Below are 23,395 nucleotides of genomic sequence, written 5' to 3'. Positions count from 1 at the left end.
CCAGACACTGTGCCCTCTATAGAGTAGTCTTATATCAGCAGCTACTGTACCAGACACTGTGCCCTCTATAGAGTAGTCTTATAGCAGCAGCTACTGTACCAGACACTGTGCCCTCTATAGAGTAGTCTTATATCAGCAGCTACTGTACCCTCTATAGAGTAGTCTTATATCAGCAGCTACTGTACCCTCTATAGAGTAGTCTTATATCAGCAGCTACTGTACCAGACACTGTGCCCTCTATAGAGTAGTCTTATAGCAGCAGCTACTGTACCCTCTATAGAGTAGTCGTATAGCAGCAGCTACTGTAGCAGACACTGTGCCCTCTATAGAGTAGTCTTATATCAGCAGCTACTGTACCAGACACTGTGCCCTCTATAGAGTAGTCTTATAGCAGCAGCTACTGTGCCCTCTATAGAGTCGTCTTATAGCAGCAGCTACTGTACCCTCTATAGAGTAGTCTTATAGCAGCAGCTACTGTGCCCTCTATAGAGTAGTCTTATATCAGCAGCTACTGTGCCCTCTATAGAGTAGTCTTATAGCAGCAGCTTCTGTACCAGACACTGTGCCCTCTATAGAGTAGTCGTATAGCAGCAGCTTCTGTACCAGACACTGTGCCCTCTATAGAGTAGTCGTATAGCAGCAGCTACTGTACCAGACGCTGTGCCCTCTATAGAGTAGTCTTATATCAGCAGCTACTGTACCAGACACTGTGCCCTCTATAGAGTAGTCTTATAGCAGCAGCTACTGTACCAGACACTGTGCCCTCTATAGAGTAGTCTTATAGCAGCAGCTACTGTACCAGACACTGTGCCCTCTATAGAGTAGTCTTATAGCAGCAGCTACTGTACCAGACACTGTACCCTCTATAGAGCAGTCTTATATCAGCAGCTACTGTACCAGACACTGTACACTCTATATAGTAGTCGTATAGCAGCAGCTACTGTACCAGACACTGTGCCCTCTATAGAGTAGTCTTATATCAGCAGCTACTGTACCAGACACTGTGCCCTCTATAGAGTAGTCTTATATCAGCAGCTACTGTACCAGACACTGTGCCCTCTATAGAGTAGTCTTATATCAGCAGCTACTGTACCAGACACTGTGCCCTCTATAGAGTAGTCTTATAGCAGCAGCTACTGTACCAGACACTGTGCCCTCTATAGAGTAGTCTTATATCAGCAGCTACTGTACCAGACACTGTGCCCTCTATAGAGTAGTCTTATAGCAGCAGCTACTGTACCAGACACTGTGCCCTCTATAGAGTAGTCTTATATCAGCAGCTACTGTACCCTCTATAGAGTAGTCTTATATCAGCAGCTACTGTACCCTCTATAGAGTAGTCTTATATCAGCAGCTACTGTACCAGACACTGTGCCCTCTATAGAGTAGTCTTATAGCAGCAGCTACTGTACCCTCTATAGAGTAGTCGTATAGCAGCAGCTACTGTAGCAGACACTGTGCCCTCTATAGAGTAGTCTTATATCAGCAGCTACTGTACCAGACACTGTGCCCTCTATAGAGTAGTCTTATAGCAGCAGCTACTGTGCCCTCTATAGAGTCGTCTTATAGCAGCAGCTACTGTACCCTCTATAGAGTAGTCTTATAGCAGCAGCTACTGTGCCCTCTATAGAGTAGTCTTATATCAGCAGCTACTGTGCCCTCTATAGAGTAGTCTTATAGCAGCAGCTTCTGTACCAGACACTGTGCCCTCTATAGAGTAGTCGTATAGCAGCAGCTTCTGTACCAGACACTGTGCCCTCTATAGAGTAGTCGTATAGCAGCAGCTACTGTACCAGACACTGTGCCCTCTATAGAGTAGTCTTATATCAGCAGCTACTGTACCAGACACTGTGCCCTCTATAGAGTAGTCTTATAGCAGCAGCTACTGTACCAGACACTGTGCCCTCTATAGAGTAGTCTTATAGCAGCAGCTACTGTACCAGACACTGTGCCCTCTATAGAGTAGTCTTATAGCAGCAGCTACTGTACCAGACACTGTACCCTCTATAGAGCAGTCTTATATCAGCAGCTACTGTACCAGACACTGTACACTCTATATAGTAGTCGTATAGCAGCAGCTACTGTACCAGACACTGTGCCCTCTATAGAGTAGTCTTATATCAGCAGCTACTGTACCAGACACTGTGCCCTCTATAGAGTAGTCTTATATCAGCAGCTACTGTACCAGACACTGTGCCCTCTATAGAGTAGTCTTATATCAGCAGCTACTGTACCAGACACTGTGCCCTCTATAGAGTAGTCTTATAGCAGCAGCTACTGTACCAGACACTGTGCCCTCTATAGAGTAGTCTTATATCAGCAGCTACTGTACCAGACACTGTGCCCTCTATAGAGTAGTCTTATAGCAGCAGCTACTGTACCAGACACTGTGCCCTCTATAGAGTAGTCTTATATCAGCAGCTACTGTACCCTCTATAGAGTAGTCTTATATCAGCAGCTACTGTACCCTCTATAGAGTAGTCTTATATCAGCAGCTACTGTACCAGACACTGTGCCCTCTATAGAGTAGTCTTATAGCAGCAGCTACTGTACCCTCTATAGAGTAGTCGTATAGCAGCAGCTACTGTACCAGACACTGTGCCCTCTATAGAGTAGTCTTATATCAGCAGCTACTGTACCAGACACTGTGCCCTCTATAGAGTAGTCTTATAGCAGCAGCTACTGTGCCCTCTATAGAGTAGTCTTATAGCAGCAGCTACTGTACCCTCTATAGAGTAGTCTTATAGCAGCAGCTACTGTGCCCTCTATAGAGTAGTCTTATATCAGCAGCTACTGTGCCCTCTATAGAGTAGTCTTATAGCAGCAGCTTCTGTACCAGACACTGTGCCCTCTATAGAGTAGTCTTATAGCAGCAGCTTCTGTACCAGACACTGTGCCCTCTATAGAGTAGTCGTATAGCAGCAGCTACTGTACCAGACGCTGTGCCCTCTATAGAGTAGTCTTATATCAGCAGCTACTGTACCAGACACTGTGCCCTCTATAGAGTAGTCTTATAGCAGCAGCTACTGTACCAGACACTGTGCCCTCTATAGAGTAGTCTTATAGCAGCAGCTACTGTACCAGACACTGTACCCTCTATAGAGCAGTCTTATAGCAGCAGCTTCTGTACCAGACACTGTGCCCTCTATAGAGTAGTCGTATAGCAGCAGCTTCTGTACCAGACACTCAGACCCATGTTCTTCTCCAGATCATTTAAATCACCTTGGGGTCACATGGAGGGAGATATTCTGAAACACAACCAGCTAAGAATATTCCAGCGTCTGTCCTTGTGAAATAAACACAGGATAGTTGTTCATTCTGTGGAATGTGACTGACCTATGCCTGGCTCATAGTGGATTTAACAAGGTCAACATATGATTGAAATGTATCCATTTAAAATCATCTGTTCTTTCAAAGGTGCTGTCATTGCTGTTGTGATGTTAACATCCATACAGGCAGATACAAAGCAGATAGAAATAAACAAAGCTTGTGTACTGCATTGTGGGTAAATACTGTTTGTTGTGAGCTCTACTATGGATGGTTCTCTGGCCAGATCCTTGCATTGGTCATCAAAGTGTACCATGAACAGGCAAGATGTTGGCAGTCGAGTAGCACAATCCACTGTGTTGTGACTGAGAACTGTTATTCTGGGACCTTCTACTCTATCAAATCAAATCACATTTTATTGGTCACATACACATGTTTAGCAGATGTTATTGCGGGTGTAGCGAAATGCTTGTGTTCCCAGCTCCAACAGTGCAATAATATCTAACAATTCACAACAATACACACAGATCTAAAGGTAAAAGAGTGAAATTAAGAACTCTAGAACCCTGGACGGGTTCTACCCTGGTCCAGCCCAAACCACCAGAACAACAACTACAGATGATAGATGCCTTCCACTGCAGCCACTATTACTACTGTATAGTTACTACTGCTAGCCTGTGTGGCAAATGGAATCTGGGAAACATGGGCTTTGGTGTGAGGTCCAGGCAGCGTCGCTCACGTTCATTAGGCCACCGTAGAGAAACGTTGTGTAACGGAAAAAGAAAATGAGCGTTTCTTATTTGACAAGTTTAGGTAGTAGACCTTCCTCCCCATTTCAGACAGTTTTCTTCAGTTTCATGACTTGTGAACACAACCCAGTGCCCTCTTAGAGAAAAGGTTTCCAAAAGGTTTCTTCAGTTTCATGACTTGTGAACACAACCCAGTGCCCTCTTAGAGAAAAGGATTCCAAAAGGTGTCTTCGGTTGTCCACATAGGGGAACCCTTTTTGGTTCCAGGTTGAACCCTTTTGGGTTCCATGTAAAACTCTCTGTTTGAAGGGTTCTATTTGGAACCCAAAAAGGTTCTACCTGCAACCAAAAGGGGTTCTTTAAATGGTTCTCCTATGGGGACAGCCGAAGAACCCTTTTAGGTTCTAGATAGCACTTTTCTTTTTCTAAGAATGTACTACAGCATCCACGTCCGGCCTGATGGCTAATGACTGTATATGTTCTTTAAAGAACCAGGGAATCCCACTACTTCTACTGTATTTTAATCAATTCCACTCACACATTGCTCATCCTAATATTCCTTTTACTTTTAGATCTGTGTGTATTGTTGTGAATTGTTAGATACTACTGCACGGTTGGAGCTGGGAACACAAGCATTTCAGTACACCCGCAATAACATCTGCTAAACATGTGTCTGCGACCAATAAAATAGTATTTGATCAAATTGTATTTGATTTAGTCATATTAGGCCAAACCTTTGGTTTCCCCTGACGAGGATCTGTTTCTGGGCCTCTTTCTCTTCTGATTTGATCAGGTACAGACCACTGCCTGTTTGGGTTACTTGCCTTTACAGAACTAACTTATGCTAACGAGAATCTCTAAACAGTGACCGGCTTGTCTTGATGTTTAAATACAGTTTTTAGGGACTTTCTTCATGGTTGTGAGCTGGCTCAGCCTGTGGTGTGTATATATACAGCAGTTTACTTATTCTACTTATTCCACCGTTTCTCTGCTATAGGTTGCAATGGCTCGTAGAGTTTCACGTTTTAATAGCATGTGCACAAGGACAGTGAAATGCCTTTCTTGCGAGCTCTAAACCCAACAATGCAGTATTCAGTATCAATGTAGTACTAAAAATAACAGGGTAGAACAGAAACACACTGAAATAAGATGAACATGAGAAAGTAAGAAGCTGCAGTACAGTATATACAGGGTCAGTTCCAATACCATATGTCCAATGTGCAGGGATACTGGAGTGATAGAGGTAGATATGTATAGGGGTCAGGTGACTAGGCATCAGGATGTATGATAAAACAGAGTAGCAGCAGCATAAATTATGTGTGTGTGTGTAGTCAGTATAAATATGTGTTTATGTTATGTGTGTGTTGGAGTGTCGGTGTGAGTGAGTTTGTAGAGTGCCATACCAAGCAGTGATGCAGCCAGTCAAGATGCTCTCGATGGTGCCGCTGGATACTTTTTTGAGGATTTGAGGGCCCATACCAAACTTTTTCAACCTCCTGAGGGGGAAGAGGTCCTGTCACTCCTTCTTCATGACTGTGCGCGTGCGTGTGTGGACCATTTTAAGTTCTTAGTGATTTGGACATCGAGGAACATGAAGTTCTTGACCCGCTCCACTGCAGCCCCGTTGATGTGGATGGGGGCGTGCTCGGCCCCCTGTTTCCAGTAGTCCACAATCAGCTCCTTGGTCTTACCAACATTGAGGAAAAGGCTGTTGTCCTGGCACCACACCGCCAAGGTCACTGACCTTCTCCTTGTAGGCTGTCTCATCGTCGCTGGTGGTCAGGCCTACCACCGTCGGCTTGTCATCAAACTTGATGATGGTGTTGGAGTCGGGCACGGCCACGCAGTCGTGGGTGAACAGAGAGTACAAGAGAGGACTAAGCACACACCCCTGTGGGGCCTCTGTGTTGAGGGGCAGGGTAACGGAGGTGATGTTGCCTACCCTCATTACCTGGGTTCGAACCATCAGGAAGTCCAGGATCCAGTTGCAGAGGGAGGTGTTCAGTCCCAGGGTCCTAAGCTTGGTGACGGGAATGGTGGTAGTCAATGAACAGCATTCTCACATACAGTACCAATCAAAACGTTTGGACACATCTACTCATTCAATAATTTTTCTTTGTTTGTACTATTTTCTATTATTATGTCAAGAGTGTGCAAAGCTGTCATCTCGACCTCGGAGAGCGAGATCCCCCAGTCCTCTGGGGCCTCACGCATGGTGTGGTTATTGTCGAAGCGTGTGTTAAATGCGTTGAGTTAGTCTGGTAGAGAGGCATAGTTGGGCAGATCACTCCTGGGTCCTAATTTGTAATCTGTAATGGACTGTAGCCCCTGGGCTCCCGAGTCTAGCGGTCTAAGGCACTGCATCTCAGTGCAAGAGGCATCATTACAGTCTCTGGTTCAAATCCAGGCTGTATCACATCCAGTCGTGATTGGGAGTCCCATAGGGAGGCACACAATTGGCCCAGCGTTGTCTGGGTTTAGCCAGGGTAGGCCGTCGTTGTAAATAAGAATTGGTTCTTAAATGACTTGCTTAGTTAAATTAAGGTTAAATACAAAATAAATACAAAATATGCGAGGGGCGTAGAACCTGTGTAATATGATTCCACTTTATTCCTATGTTGTCCTTTTGCTCGTTTGATGTAGAAACACAATCCTGTTTATGAGATTAGTGCAGCAGAATAAGGTTTAGGTTTAAGGTCAAAAGTACTTTCATTTCATTGACTCTAAAAGGCTGTGAATCAGGGTTGGAGTCAATCCTATTTCCATTCAGTCAAATCAAAAGTAAACTGAAATTCCAATTTGAGGAAGATTAGTGCTTGTAGTTTACTTCCTGAATTGACTGGATTGAAACGGAATTGACCCCAACTATGCAGTGAAATGCACAAACCATGGTCAGAATGGGCTATTTTACTGTCGACAGTTTCTAGTATGTGAACACTGGACACTGGTTGCTTTGCTATTTGCACAACGATGCCTTGAAGTTGGCAACGTGGTGACATTGCAATGGCCTTGTCATCCCGTCTGATGGAAATGAGGAAATCGAGGGCCAGTGAAGAGCACGACCAAGCATCTGAACCTGTTGAGAAAGTGTCTGGCACACACTGCCTTTTAAAACCCAGCTGTGTAAACCCATAACCTCTGGAAGGACTTTTCATCTCTGGAAATTCCTTGGTCGATTTTCACCAGTGAAAACCAGACAATATTCTTTGTCATTTTCCTGATGCCATTAACGGGCTAAGCTATGTTGAAGGGGTATTTTTATACACAAACCATTGTAATGAAATAAATCCTTGGCCTGCTTCAGAGTTGACCTCATTTGGCCTGGTGCACTAGTTTGGTGCTGGTCCCTGTCTTCAGGATACATCGCATTTCTTAACGCAAGAGGTTCAATTTGGGACCTCCTGCCCTCTCAGTAGAGGTGACTGGCATGAATGACACTCTGTCAACCTAGTTTCCGTGTGGTCCATTGTAGGTTGGTGTGGTGGGGTGGACGGCGGCTTCGGTCACTTTCTTTAAAGGAGCTTCAGTATTTGTCTTCTACTGGACAGAGGACAGTAGGGGGAGTAGGAAAGATGGGAAGCGAGTGTGTCGCACAGGGCTGGGAATTGCCAGGGACGTCGTGATACAATATTATCACCATACTTAGGTGCCGATACGATATGTTTTGCGATTTTCACAATTCTGTATGTATTACAATTCGATACTGTGGTTTTATTGTGTTTTGATGCTCCAAAAATATTGCTCACCATTTGTCTTCTGCAGAGGGACAAGAGAGAGCCGTAAGAAAACAAGGTTTGGTCAGTCATGGAAATAAAAGTGCTGAAAACACTGGTGTTTTGGTGCAAGTACAGCCAACTAGCGCAAAAATAATATTGCGATATAGTCAAAACGATACGATATATCATAAAAAAATGGTATCCCGGTATGTAACTGTATCGACCCGGCCCATCACTAATGTGCAGGTGACATTTAAACCCATGCTGACACTGGTAGGTGTATGTTCTGTAGCTAGACCACTAATGCCACTTGGTACCTTTTGATGTCTTTAGGTAGAGGTGGACAGTCAATTCCAGGGGTGGAGTATTTCATTGTCTGTCTGACATGTACTGAAGCGTATGACCTTGATATCCTGTTCGCTCCTTGTGGACTACTGTGATAACAACTCCATGTACTGAAGCGTATGACCTTGATATCCTGTTCGCTCCTTGTGGACTACTGTGATAACAACTCCATGTACTGAAGCGTATGACCTTGATATCCTGTTCGCTCCTTGTGGACTACTGTGATAACAACTCCATGTACTGAAGCGTATGACCTTGATATCCTGTTCGCTCCTTGTGGACTACTGCGATAACAACTCCATGTACTGAAGCGTATGACCTTGATATCCTGTTCGCTCCTTGTGGACTACTGCGATAACAACTCCATGTACTGAAGCGTATGACCTTGATATCCTGTTCGCTCCTTGTGGACTACTGCGATAACAACTCCATGTACTGAAGCGTATGACCTTGATATCCTGTTCGCTCCTTGTGGACTACTGCGATAACAACTCCATGTACTGAAGCGTATGACCTTGATATCCTGTTCGCTCCTTGTGGACTACTGCGATAACAACTCCATGTACTGAAGCGTATGACCTTGATATCCTGTTCGCTCCTTGTGGACTACTGTGATAACAACTCCATGTACTGAAGCGTATGACCTTGATATCCTGTTCGCTCCTTGTGGACTACTGTGATAACAACTCCATGTACTGAAGCGTATGACCTTGATATCCTGTTCGCTCCTTGTGGACTACTGCGATAACAACGATATTTGAACTTGCAACCTTTCGGTTACTAGTCCAACGCTCTAACCACTAGGCTACCCTGCCGCCCCAGTTCGCTCCTTGTGGACTACTGTGATAACAACGCCATGTACTGAAGCGTATGACCTTGATATCCTGTTCGCGCCTTGTGGACTACTGCGATAACAACGCCATGTACTGAATATACTGGAAGTCTTCTTCTAATTGGCATCTCCAGACAGTTTATTCAATCATGAGAAGGGATTGACCAGAAGCAAATCCATTTCCATCCACATCAATGTAAATCCTCCCGTCGGGGCTGACCGGTTACGGAGCCCTTCGATGCCACTCGGCGATCAGATGTTATGTCAGTCATGCATTTGACCAAGCAGTCCACTGCCTCGTATTGCTTCTAGTTGGAGGGGTGTGTACCTATGGAGACATTTTGGGAAAAGGAATGCAAACCTTTTGGCATCTGAAAAAAGTAGGCTGACTGGTTTCTGCTCTGAAGACAGGCCCTGCTGCAAGCTGTGTCAACAGACGATACCATTAAAACCACATCCTTTTCTGTCCAAAGCAAAATCTGCGCCAGCTTTGACATCACAACAGCTCCTTATGTACTCAGGGTTTGGCTGGGCTGTTTGTTTATCACGTGGATAGGTTGGCTAACGATTGTTCATTCTACTAAGTGAGATGATATTTCCATGCTTTTGAAGTCTTGAGCGGATAGCTAACGCAGACGAGTGCTTGAATTGGGACAGTGTTCATCAGGCTTACCAGCACTTTACCAGAATTTAACTGCCTGAGTATCGACACCTCTAGGTTAGTCGCTGTAAAACATGAATACCGGAAATTAAAGCGGACCGGCACCTTTTCATTCTACTTCAAGCACTGATACAGTGTGTCCTATGTAGTATGGTAAGACAGGACGGATGAGGACTGATACAGTCTGTCCTATGTAGTATGGTAAGACAGGACGGTTTAGGACTGATACAGTCTGTCTTGTGTAGTATGGTAAGACAGGACGGATGAGGACGGATACAGTCTGTCCTGTGCAGTATGGTAAGACAGGACGGTTTAGGACTGATACAGTGTGTCCTATGTAGTATGGTAAGACAGGACGGATGAGGACTGATACAGTCTGTCCTGTGTAGTATGGTAAGACAGGACGGATGAGGACTGATACAGTCTGTCCTGTGTAGTATGGTAAGACAGGACGGTTTAGGACTGATACAGTCTGTCCTGTGTAGTATGGTAAGACAGGACGGATGAGGACGGATACAGTCTGTCCTGTGCAGTATGGTAAGACAGGACGGATGAGGACTGATGCAGTCTGTCCTGTGTAGTATGGTAAGACAGAATGGATGAGGACTGATACAGTCTGTCCTGTGTAGTATGTTAAGACAGGACGGTTGAGGACTGATACAGTCTGTCCTGTGTAGTATGGTAAGACAGGACGGTTTAGGACTGATACAGTCTGTCCTGTGTAGTATGGTAAGACAGGATGGATGAGGACTGATGCAGTCTGTCCTGTGTAGTATGTTAAGACAGGACGGATGAGGTCTGATGCAGTCTGTCCTGTGCAGTATGGTAAGACAGGATGGATGAGGACTGATACAATCTGTCCTGTGTAGTATGGTAAGACAGGACGGTTTAGGACTGATACAGTCTGTCCTGTGTAGTATGGTAAGACAGGACGGTTTAGGACTGATACAGTCTGTCCTGTGTAGTATGGTAAGACAGGACGGTTGAGGACTGATGCAGTCTGTCCTGTGTAGTATGGTAAGACAGGACGGATGAGGTCTCATGCAGTCTGTCCTGTGCAGTATGATAAGACAGGACGGTTGAGGGTCTTTTGCAGCACTACAACATGAGCAGCTATACTTGACGTTTCAGAGAAATGTACCATAAACCAGATTTATGGGTTTATATTTCAGTTAGTGAAGAGGTGTGATGACATGCAACACACAATTCAGGACAGTTCCTGTTGAGTTTATGGACAACCATTAGATTTCATTCCTAGTAGATTCTTCAAAATGATTGAGGGACACAATGGGGAACACTTGACGTGAGAGCTAATTGTTTGGTTTGAGTGGATTGATGAATTTGGCATTGCTGCGGAGGGAGCAAGCTCAGTTGGTAGAGCATGGCGATTGCAACATCAGGATAGTGGGTTCGATTATCAGAACCACCCATACGTATTAAATGTATGGGTACATGACTGAGTCGCTTTGGATAAAAGCATCTGCTAAATGGTATACTGTATATGGAATAAGGATTAGATTGGATAAAAACATCTGCTAAATGGTATACTCTATATGGAATAAGGATTGGATTGGATAAAATAGTCTGCTAAATGGAATACTGTATATGGAATGAGATTAGATTGGATAAAAGCATCTGCTAAATGGTATACTGTATATGGAATGAGCTTTAGACTGGATAAAGGCTTCTGCTAAATGGTATACTGTATATGTAATAAGGATTAGATTGGATAAAAGCATCTGCTAAATGGTATACTGTATATGGAATGAGGATTAGATTGGATAAAATAGTCTGCTAAATGGAATACTGTATATGGAATGAGGATTAGATTGGATAAAAGAGTCTGCTAAATGGTATACTGTATATGGAATAAGGATTAGATTGGATAAAAGAGTCTGCTAAATGGTATATTGTATATGGAATAAGGATTAGATTGGATAAAAGCGTCTGCTAAATGGTATACTGTATATGGAATAAGGATTAGATTGGATAAAATAGTCTGCTAAATGGTATACTGTATATGGAATAAGGATTAGATTGGATAAAATAGTCTGCTAAATGGTATACTGTATATGGAATGAGGATTAGATTGGATAAAAGAGTCTGCTAAATGGTATACTGTATATGGAATAAGGATTAGATTGGATAAAAGAGTCTGCTAAATGGTATACTGTATATGGAATGAGGATTAGATTGGATAAAAGAGTCTGCTAAATGGTATACTGTATATGGAATAAGGATTAGATTGGATAAAGGCATCTGCTAAATGGTATACTGTATATGGAATGAGGATTAGATTGGATAAAAGAGTCTGCTAAATGGTATACTGTATATGGAATGAGGATTAGATTGGATAAAAACATCTGCTAAATGGTATACTGTATATGGAATGAGGATTAGATTGGATAAAAGAGTCTGCTAAATGGTATACTGTATATGGAATAAGGATTAGATTGGATAAAGTCATCTGCTAAATGGTATACTGTATATGGAATGAAGATTAGATTGGATAAAAGAGTCTGCTAAATGGTATACTGTATATGGAATGAAGATTAGATTGGATAAAAGCATCTGCTAAATGGTAATTTACTGTCTTTATTTTGATTTGACCTAATCATTTTAGCTCCTAGTGGAGCAAAGAGCCTCAACAGTGTATCTCCAGCAAACCCAGTTCAGATCAGTTTCCTTAACGTCATTCCAGGTGAATCCTAGTTCCTACCCTCTTCATCCCTTCTTCATTGGTTCTTCTCAATGTCTTCCTCGATGTCCAACCCTGTGGATCCCACTGAAGTGCCTGTCTTGTTAGTCTTTAGAGGGCAGGAATAGAGAGCAGAAATAGAGAGCAGGAATAGAGCGCAGGAATAGAGGGCAGGAATAGAGAGCAGGAGTTGTCGGCCACTGGCTGAACCAGAACCCTTCTCCTCTACAATTAAATGACATGCATGGACATTTTCCCATCTGCATATTGTTCTAAAATGTTTGCTGATGACCAAGCAAGTGTCCCAACTAGTCTGTTTGTTGCTTGTGAAAGAAAGTACACTCTGTTCCACAACCACTCCTGATCTTGTTGCAGCCTGCCAGATAATTATTCTTGTCTTTTCACAGCCTTTGGTTATCTTGTTTCCAGTAAACATTGGCATTTCCTATAATGATTTTATCTATGGTCAACTGTTTTCAGGTAACATTGGCATTTCCTATAATGATTTTATCTATGGTCAACTGTTTTCAGGCAACATTGTCATTTCCTACAATGATTTTATCTTGAGACCGAGCGCAAATCAACTGGTGTGCAACTGTGGTTAGAAATGAACACACACCACACACTCCATGTTAGTCATAATCATCATTCAGTGGACTCTCCCAGGTTTCACCTCTGCACGGTGGAGTTGTATAGTAGTCTGGGAAAGTTACTAGGATGAGTAGTTTAGCCTTCCCATAGATTACAAATGAACTTGAAATGGAAAGTGTTTTGGAAATGCTGTTTTACAATGTAACACTGAATGGGTAACTGGAATCTTAAAACAAATGTCAGATTTTTCCAGAGGCATAATTGAGTGCTCCCTTTGTGTTCCTTTTTTTGAATGATTGTCTCACAATTTTAATCAAGGAGTTCTAACTTTTTAATGACTTGTAAAATGTTTAATTGACAGTCAACAATGAATATGATTATAAACCCGTAACCGTATTGTAAAGTGTTACCCTTTAACTCAGTGTAGGGGGACAGTCAGAGTGAACAAGGAGTTGATTTATGATGAGCCACTTCCTGGTAAATCTACACTCCTTGAACATCTGTCAACAGGCTTTATCAAGGCCTTGTTTAAGTCCTATTTTTTTGAGTGCACTTTTCAGTGTCCATCCATACTGTGCTGCCTGTACCCCCCTTCCAGCATGGTGGTACCTCATTTCGGCTCCCCTTGGGGGCCAGGCAGAGCGTGGTGTTTGTTGACTACACAGTGTACACTGTTGTTATGGCACAGGGCCAATGAGAGCAGACTGTAACATGCATCACATCTCTCATCCAATTACACTGATGTAGTGTGTCAACCAAACACAGCCTCAAATGGCCCCAAGGGACACATACAACCACTGTGAGACGTCCAATAGCAGCCCCACTGTTCCAGCAGCTCTACAGTGTAATGAATCTGATGGCTACTGGTAACCATCCGGTCATTCAGACAGGAGGTGTGTTTTTATCCCCACTGTTCCAGCAGCTCTACAGTGTAATGAATCTGATGGCTACTGGTAACCATCCGGTCATTCAGACAGGAGGTGTGTTTTTATCCCCACTGTTCCAGCAGCTCTACAGTGTAATGAATCTGATGGCTACTGGTAACCATCCGGTCATTCAGACAGGAGGTGTGTTTTTATCCCCACTGTTCCAGCAGCTCTACAGTGTAATGAATCTGATGGCTACTGGTAACCATCCGGTCATTCAGACAGGAGGTGTGTTTTTATCCCCACTGTTCCAGCAGCTCTACAGTGTAATGAATCTGATGGCTACTGGTAACCATCCGGTCATTCAGACAGGAGGTGTGTTTTTATCCCCACTGTTAGACATACATGTGGCAGCTAGAGGTTAAACCATTTGGATTTAAACCTGAGGAAGATTAAATGTATTAGTTTGTTTCTGGACTTTCTCAGTTAATTCTTCGTAGGTTTGGTGATTGGAAAATCGGATGGTGTTAGGAGTTGAAATGGGGAAATGGTAGGACTCATGATCTGCTCAGGTTCAATGGAGAGGGACATTACATGTCACGATCCAATCATGTTAGTGTATTTTCAAAAGGAAATACCAAAATGACAAAATGGCAAAAAGATATTACATGAGGAGAGTACTGTATTAGCCATGTACACAGAACCCAGCTCTCATTTCCAAGAGCAGACTAGTTTCACAGTGCATTTCAGACCGACAGCATTGTTCACCAATCCAAGTGACGCAACACAACTGTGTCACTCCACAGTCCAGTCAGTTGATATATCCTTGCTTGGTGCCTTTGGAACATTCCACCTGACTTACTTTACCATCGGAGGGAAGCAGAAGTGTCCGGTGTCTGATTCCTGCTCAGCCAGTGAGGATCGTTTCTGCACACCGGTCAAGGGGATGACCACCAATCCCCCTGGAGGAGCAGGAGGGTTTCCCTACACTGGTTGTCCATGGGGCTGTAACACTAGCAGCTGTGTGTTTCAGAATGGCAGAGTGTGGAACACAGGGGGAAAGAGGGAGTGTGTGTGAGTCGATCCTTCTGCAAGGATCACTCAGTGCAGTACTGTGGGGTCCCCTGGGCATGTTTGGTGTTGTGTGTGTGTGTGTGGCCTCAGAGAAAAGGTGCTCTGTGCTTCCGTCTGAGGCTGTCTGTAGACTATAGTGAGACTGTTTGTAGACTATAGTGAGACTGTGCAGACAGTTGTGTAAAGTACATAAGTAAAAATACTTTAAAGTAATACTTATGTAGTTTTCTTTGTTGTCTGTACTTTACTTTACTATTTATATTTCTGACTACTTTAACTTTTATTTCACTACATTCCTAAAGAAAATAATGTACTTTTTACTCAAGTAGTGTTTTACTTGGCGACTTTCACTTTTACTTGAGTCATTTTCTTTTAAGGTATCTTTACTTTTACTCAAGTATGACAATTTGGTACTTTTCCCACTACTGTGTGTAGACTATAGTGAGACTGTGTATAGACCTTACCCACTGGGCCCAGACGTCAATTCAATCTCTATTCCACGTTGGTTCAATGTCATTTAATTGGAAGGACGAGGAAACCATGTTGATTCAAACAGTGTGTGCCCAGTGGTTAGAGTCTGTATGACTGCGAGAGCTGCCCTCTCAGAGCTGTTCTGATGCACACAGCAAACCATGCAGCCTGGGTAGAGTTTAGTGCTTTTTCCTGACTATGAACTTGATCTTAGTTGACTTCTCCCTCTCTGTCGATCCTGTTGGCTTCTCTCTTGCGCGCTGTCTCTCTCTCTCCCCCTGTCTCTCTCTCTCCCCCTGTCTCTCTCTTCCCCATGTCTCTCTCTCTTCCCCTGTCTCTCTCTCCCCCTGTCTCTCTCTCCCCCTGTCTCTCTCTTCCCATGTCTCTCTCTCCCCCTGTCTCTCTCTCCCCCTGTCTCTCTCTCTCCCCCTGTCTCTCTCTCTCTCCCCCTGTCTCTCTCTCCCCTGTCTCTCTCTTCCCCATGTCTCTCTCTCCCCCTGTCTCTCTCTCCCCCTGTCTCTCTCTTCCCCTGTCTCTCTCTCCCTGTCTCTCTCTTCCCCATGTCTCTCTCTCCCCCTGTCTCTCTCTTCCCCATGTCTCTCTCTCCCCCTGTCTCTCTCTCCCCCTGTCTCTCTCTTCCCCTGTCTCTCTCTCCCCCTGTCTCTCTCCTCTCTCTCTGAATGTCCCTGCTAGCATATGGTATTGGTATTGCTGGCCTGTCTCTTTCTAAACACATGAAATGGTGATGAGGATGATTCCACAACTGCAGAATGATTGCAATTCCTGCCACTCCTTAACTCTGTTTCCCTGCCTGGAGATATTCTACATTCCTCCATCACTCTCAACATCCTATCTCCTAGTATTCTCTCTCTCTCTCTCTCTCTCTCTCTCTCTCTCTCGTTCTCTTTTCTCCCTCCCTCTCCGTTCTCCCTGTCAACAGTTTGACTCTGTAAAACCTTAAAAGGAAATGTTATTCTCGGTCCGTATTGTAATCCAATTAAGGCACATGCTTCATAGTTCTTAGACAAACGTATAAATTCCCTAAAAGACTGTTCTTAGCCGTACCTGCGGTCGCCACCTTGGGGAATTGGACGACTGAACTCAAAGTAAACATCTGTTTGACATTAGTCTCCAGTCTGATTCACAGCTGAATGCAGCTAGGGCTGGACTGCACTGAGGTGAACCTCATCTTTCATTCATAGCAGCGTTTTCCACACTGCCCTTTGTTTGTTGCTAGGCAGTGGTACAGTTGTGGTTTTAAAAACCAATAGAAGAGATGTTCATATTAAAGGGATATTACACTCTAAAGTCAAAGTTTGTCAGATGTATTTATTTTTTATCTCAAAAGTGATCTTGTGTTGAGGAAAGTCCACGTCTCAGGCTATATATTGTGTAGATCCATAAATACACATCCCAGGCTATATATTGTGTCGATCCATAAATACACATCCTAGGCTATATATTGTGTAGATCCATAAATACACATCCCAGGCTATGTATTGTGTAGATCCATAAATACACATCCCAGGCTATATATTGTGTAGATCCATAAATACACATCCCAGGCTATATATTGTGTAGATCCACAAATACACATCCCAGGCTATATATTGTGTAGATCCATAAATACACGTATATACATATATCATTTCCGTATTTGTGGTGCTTATCTTTTCAATGTATTTTTGGTTGAGGCGTAGTTGGCTCTGCCGAACCGATTGCAGGGGATGTGGAGCCATCTTAAGGTCTGTAAACCTCTGGAAAACTCTGACAACGGAGTGTAGTGTCCCCTTTAAGTAGCTGGTACAGCTATTAGAAAAACCCCATCTACTGTAATTTCATTGGATCAGGATGTCTGCAAAACAAAAACAAACTGTAATTCCAGTGATAAAGCAACAAGTACATCTATGTGGTGTACTGGTCCTAATGATGATAGACAGTTGTGGAATAGAGGGAACTTTAACATCGTTACAGAGGAAGTTCATCTGTTTGGCAAGGACCATGTTTTTCCACTCCAATCTTTCTGCCTATTTCTTCCTTCCTTGTCCAACAACAAATCCTTTAAAAATCTCCTGAATCAGACTGAAATGAGGAGAAAGAAGAAAAGAGAGGCTGGTTTGTGTCGCTGTCAGCACCTTGTACCCAGACTGATGGGCGGAGGGCTCGGGAGGAGGGGCCTGGGCCCGACAGTGTGTGACAACGTCTAGTGTGTGACTGATTTCTTGTGCGCATGCGTGCATTCTGGTTAAATTTTCCAAAAGATTGCTGACTAGCTTCCTCAGAGCAGGCCAGGCACATTCCTCTCTCAGATTACAGCTGATGAAACGCTCATGTGCCTCAGTCTTCCTACCAGCACCTGGTTGGCACCTGAACCATCTGCAGACCAGACAGGGCAGCATAGTTAAACCAGGTGTGTTGAATTAAAAGCAGGGCAGCATAGTTAAACCAGTTGTGTTGAATTAAAGACAGGGCAGCATAGTTAAACCAGGTGTGTTGAATTAAATGCAGGGCAGCATAGTTAAACCAGTTGTGTTGAATTAAAGACAGGGCAGCATAGTTAAACCAGTTGTGTTGAATTAAAAGCAGGGCAGCATAGTTAAACCAGGCGTGTTGAATTAAAAGCAGGGCAGCATAGTTAAACCAGGCGTGTTGAATTAAAGGCAGGGCAGCATAGTTAAACCAGGTGTGTTGAATTAGGCAGGGCAGCATAATTAAACCAGGTGTGTTGAATTAAAGGCAGGGCAGCATAGTTAAACCAGGTGTGATGAATTAAAGACAGGGCAGCATAGTTAAACCAGGTGTGTTGAATTAAAGACAGGGCAGCATAGTTAAACCAGGTGTGTTGAATTAAAGGCAGGGCAGCATAGTTAAACCAGGTGTGTTGAATTAAATGCAGGGCAGCATAGTTAAACCAGGTGTGTTGAATTGAAGACAGGGCAGCATAGTTAAACCAGGTGTGTTGAATTAAAGGCAGGGCAGCATAGTTAAACCAGGTGTGTTGAATTAAAGACAGGGCAGCATAGTTAAACCAGGTGTGTTGAATTAAAGACAGGGCAGCATAGTTAAACCAGGTGTGTTGAATTAAAGACAGGGCAGCATAGTTAAACCAGGTGTGTTGAATTAAAGGCAGGGCAGCATAGTTAAACCAGGTGTGTTGAATTAAATGCAGGGCAGCATAGTTAAACCAGGTGTGTTGAATTAAAGATAGGGCAGCATAGTTAAACCAGGTGTGTTGAATTAAAGACAGGGCAGCATAGTTAAACCAGGTGTGTTGAATTAAAGGAGAAGCAAACGACCAGAGCGAGGAATCTAGGACCAGGAGGGGAAACAGACTTTCATCTGTTTGGGAGCAAAACCTCGCCAATATGTTACACCCAAACAGTCTACACTTATGCACAGTCTGAAAGGACGGTAAACACGTGGGTCTATAAAGCATTTTACTGTTGTTCTCTTCCATCCCATAACACCCTTAAACCATCAGTGTCTGACTGACCAGTAAAACGGAAATAGATTATTTCAGTAGAGTTAAAACATGTCTCCCTCTCTTCCGCTCTTCTAGTGATCAGGGCCAAGGTGGTTGGAAAGAAAGTGGTTGAGGCTGGTAATGACGTCTATGGCAACACCATCAAGAGGATCAAGTACGACATCAAACAGATCAAGGTATGATCAGACTTTTTATTAAGTGCTTTCTGCAGTCAGTGAAGTTCAGACCTGCATATGGACATGTTTGATAGGTCCTTCGTTCTCTCCTTGTGATTGGATAGATGTTCAAAGGTCCTGACCGGGATATCGACGCCATCTTCACTGCACCCTCCTCAGCCGTTTGTGGCGTTACTCTGGAAACCAACGGCAACAAGGAGTATCTCTTCACAGGTGCGGTTCTCACTATGTTACCAAGATCTATTGCCAGCACTGGTTCAACTACCAAGAAATGCTTACAGCATTATGACCATCCCACTGACCATCCTACTGACCATCCTACTGACCAATCCCACTGACCATCCTACTGACCATCCTACTGACCATCCCACTGACCATCCTACTGACCATCCTACTGACCATCCCACTGACCATCCCACTGACCATCCTACTGACCATCCTACTGACCAACCTACTGACCAATCCCACTGACCATCCCACTGACCATCCTACTGACCATCCTACTGACCATCCCACTGACCATCCTACTGACCATCCTACTGACCATCCTACTGACCATCCCACTGACCATCCTACTGACCATCCTACTGACCATCCTACTGACCATCCCACTGACCATCCCACTGACCATCCTACTGACCATCCCACTGACCATCCTACTGACCATCCCACTGACCATCCTACTGACCATCCTACTGACCATCCTACTGACCATCCCACTGACCATCCCACTGACCATCCTACTGACTGACCATCCCACTGACCATCCTACTGACTGCATCCTACTGACCATCCCACTGACCATCCTACTGACCATCCCACTGACCATGCTACTGACCATCCCACTGACCATCCCACTGACTGCATGCTGTATGAGAAAACAAGTGCTTTAGAACAATACATTTTGGTACAACTTCAGGTTTTAATTTATAATAACGTTTTTTTAAATAAATGTTTGTTTTTAAATTAAGGATGTATACCCATTGATTCTTGAAGAATATAGCTTGTATATTAGTAATGTCTTTAGTTCAACTGTTGTACCCCATCAGAACCCAAAATACAAGCTTGTTTTAATTTTTTAATCACATGCATGGTCAGTGTTTGCATCCATAGCTCTGTCTATGAATTTGAGGGTGGCTACGTTTCTTCAGCCCTTCCCTCAGCTTGTTACCAAAACCGTGGCGGGGTGTCTGCTTTGTTATTGTTGGAACTGCAGATTTCTAAATGAATAATGACAAATGTTATACATGCTTATGAATGAACCATTTTATAATTCTTATAAATGTTTATAAATATTGAAATATGAATTGATTTGAAGTATTTATGTACACTAGTTATAAATAGTTTCTGAATGCTTATTCAAGTTATTATAAAGTGTTACCCACTCGAAGAGTTCCAGTGTTCCTGTCTGTATCAGTATGTTTTCTCTATGGGACATAGACTCACTATCTCCTCTGTCTACAGGTAAGCTGGAGACGGATGGAACCATGCATGTAACACTGTGTGACTTTATTGAGTCTTGGGAGGCCATGAGTGCCACACAAAAGAAGAGTTTGACTCAACGCTATGAGAGTGGCTGCAAGTGCAAGGTGTGTGTGGGTGTGTTTGATGGGAATTATAGGAATATTACAGTACACCAGTTTTGTTCAATATTTACACAGCACATTTTCTTAAAAAGATGACTCTGGTCACATTGGCAAACGCTAGAGAATTGGGGTAATGATCAGTCGGTGATCTGGGTCTTTCTCTCTTTCTGCTCCGATCCACAGATCATCCGTTGCACTTCCATCCCCTGTACGATCAGCGCCCCAGAGGAGTGTCTGTGGACGGACTGGGTGATGGAAAAGAGCCACAGCGGTCCCCAGGCCCAACACTTTGCCTGTATCAATAGGAGCGATGGGTCCTGTGCCTGGTACAGGGGGATAGCACCACCCAAGAAGGAGTTCCTGGATATTGAAGACCCCTAAACTCTTCAGGCCATCCACTCACTATTCAGAGTGACTAAAGATGTCTGCAATTAATACATGGAAAAAACAAAAGTACGCAAAGCTACGAATCCAAATAATTATGATTAAATGAATCAGTGAAGTAGTTAATAACAATGAATTACATGACCCATATTGACTTGTCCAGTTGTCCAGTTGTGATGTCACATAGAGAGGTCAGGTGACAGGTTGCAGGAAATAGTCCGTATGCAAGAGAGCAACAATCTGGAGAAAACAGCACTTTCTGACCCCCTCACCGCTCTAAAAGCGCTTACTGGTCACTTCTTGTACAAGTGCAATGAAAATAAACTACAAATCAAATATAGAGCTTCAAGTATTAATTGATCTTGTGCCGTTCATTTGTCGCTCGCTTTTAAACTGGAACCAAAGCTGTTATTGAAACCCAAAAGGGTGATATCAAAGTGTTGTTGGCCGATGTGGTCGTGTTTCTAAATAGAACATTATTCCTAAAGAATACCATCCTAAAGCCTGGGGCATGTTCAGCTGGGCACAATATTGTAGAACGTTCAGATCGTATGTTATATACATGAAGAACAAACATGTTTCTGTGACATAAAGGAAGGAATCATGTAAGCTCTATTCATGGCATTTCTATCTGCAACATTCAACCTTTGCCTACAACATTCAACACTAGCCTCCTGAACGTAGCCCTGAAGTAGTTTAGGTCGAAACCAGGGCTTCAGTTTTGTAATGTCATTGACCAAATTAAACATGACTCAGATGCAGTGGAGGCTAGTGGGAGGAGCTATAGGAGGATGGGCTCATTATAATAGCTGAAATTGAATAAATTGAACGAGTCAAACATCTGGTTTGATACCGTTCCATTTATTCCATTCCAGCCATGACAATGAGCCCGTCCTCCTATAGCTCCTCCCACCAGCCTCCGCTGCTCAGATTCTTTCTTCCTTGCTTCATAAGTCTGATAATATTATTCTTGGTGTATATTCTTCGGTGGGATAAATATTCTGTTCATTTTAATGTACTAGACAGGAGTGGTCTAAAAAAATAGGTGCTGTGTCGTATAACTAGAAGTGCTTCATCATTCCTATTATAATATTAACTGGCTTATCTAAGGTCTTACTATGGACAAAACCCTTTGTTGATTTCTCTGCAACGGAGACTGTAAACCTGGCTGCTATGTTTATATACCTACACTGCACATGCCACACAGTACAGTCTGAAAACAAGGTCATTGAATCTTCCATTTTTTTGTTATGTACGTATTTTATATTTGTTTAGTTCTGGTATCATTATAATATTTTGCTTTGGTTGTTTTGTATCTTGGTGTAATGCCTCTGTGTAAGAACATATTTCATTAGAAAAATTGGGAGACTCGTTATACCTTTTTGCAAATTACATGTGTTCTTTGTAAAAAAACACAAACTTTTTTGTGTGTGAATATTCTCTAATTGTGATTGGAGTAAAGGAATATGTTTGGCACAGTTTTCTGTTCACTTGACAGTACACGTAGTTACTTCACAAAACAGATCAGACCCATATTGTAGCATGCCATAATCTCCACTGAAGACTTGTATTAGCTCCCCAAGCTATTGCCAAGGTTTTAGCTTAGCGGGCTAACATAGTCTTGTGGTGCATTGGACACCTGGGTTTGAACCCAGCCTGTCAGAGTAGCTTGTTGGTTATCGGTGCTCTGCTTCACCATGACCCGTCCTCTACAAGAGGTTCATCTACAATTACAGTTGTATTACTTCAGTAAAAACTGAACACAATGTTGTACTGCTATAATAACTTATCAATCATTTGTCGACAAGACAGGGATACTGTATCATATAACTCCAAACTTGTATATCCACGTAAAAAAACATGAAATTCTCCTGTAATGTACATGGTATCAATTCTGTATTAGTAAGTGTCTCTTTATGTAATACTAGCAGAAAAGTAGAATGAAATTGGACGACTCGTGCTAGATCCACATGAGACTGTGGAGAAGCAACTGATTTTTTTGCATGCATATGACTCCTTGTGTCATTGGGACTGTATGGTATCTTCAGACATTGGACAGACGATACAAATAAAAATTTAGATATACATCTGATGTGTTTATTTACTTATTCAGCAATTGTGCAGCAGAATTTATATGACACAATATTTCACCCATTATTATAATAATTATTATTATGCCCATATTTGAGTTGTTCGTCATGCTGAATTTTTACGGTGGTACAATGGCTCCTCCTGCTGACAGATCTATGTGCCTGCCCGTGTTGACTGTATTTGATTACAGAGTGCCCTCCTCTGGAATACACTGGAAATGTACCATTAGTACTACATTCCACATGAACAAAGTGGTCAAAATCACGGGATGGAATAAACTGTAGTGTGGGGGTCATTAATTTTTATGTGACAGTTCAAGGCTATGTTAGATTCAAAAGTGCACCTTCTTAATTGAGGGCATCTCTTATTTGAGATTGCATGTGCATAATAAGTGATTCATATTC

The 23,395-nt window shown here is 43.1% G+C and overlaps 1 protein-coding gene across 1 annotated transcript in view; it reads left to right on the top strand.

The window, feature by feature from the left end:
- Nucleotides 1–22,985, top strand: part of LOC115116458 (metalloproteinase inhibitor 2-like) — a 32,365-nt gene extending 9,380 nt beyond the window's left edge. Inside the window, exons 2-5 of the mRNA XM_065010681.1 lie at nucleotides 18,830–18,930; nucleotides 19,035–19,143; nucleotides 20,395–20,519; nucleotides 20,700–22,985. Coding sequence (XP_064866753.1) covers nucleotides 18,830–18,930; nucleotides 19,035–19,143; nucleotides 20,395–20,519; nucleotides 20,700–20,897 — 533 coding nt within the window. The 3' untranslated portion in view covers nucleotides 20,898–22,985. The remainder of the gene's footprint in view (nucleotides 1–18,829; nucleotides 18,931–19,034; nucleotides 19,144–20,394; nucleotides 20,520–20,699) is intronic.
- The last annotated feature ends 410 nt before the right edge of the window (nucleotides 22,986–23,395 follow it).

Source organism: Oncorhynchus nerka, linkage group LG26 (assembly GCF_034236695.1).
Source record: "Oncorhynchus nerka isolate Pitt River linkage group LG26, Oner_Uvic_2.0, whole genome shotgun sequence".
Classification (NCBI taxonomy): domain Eukaryota; kingdom Metazoa; phylum Chordata; class Actinopteri; order Salmoniformes; family Salmonidae; genus Oncorhynchus; species Oncorhynchus nerka.
Note: the sequence above shows the minus strand (reverse complement) of the source record. Positions and strands in the feature narration are given on the sequence as shown.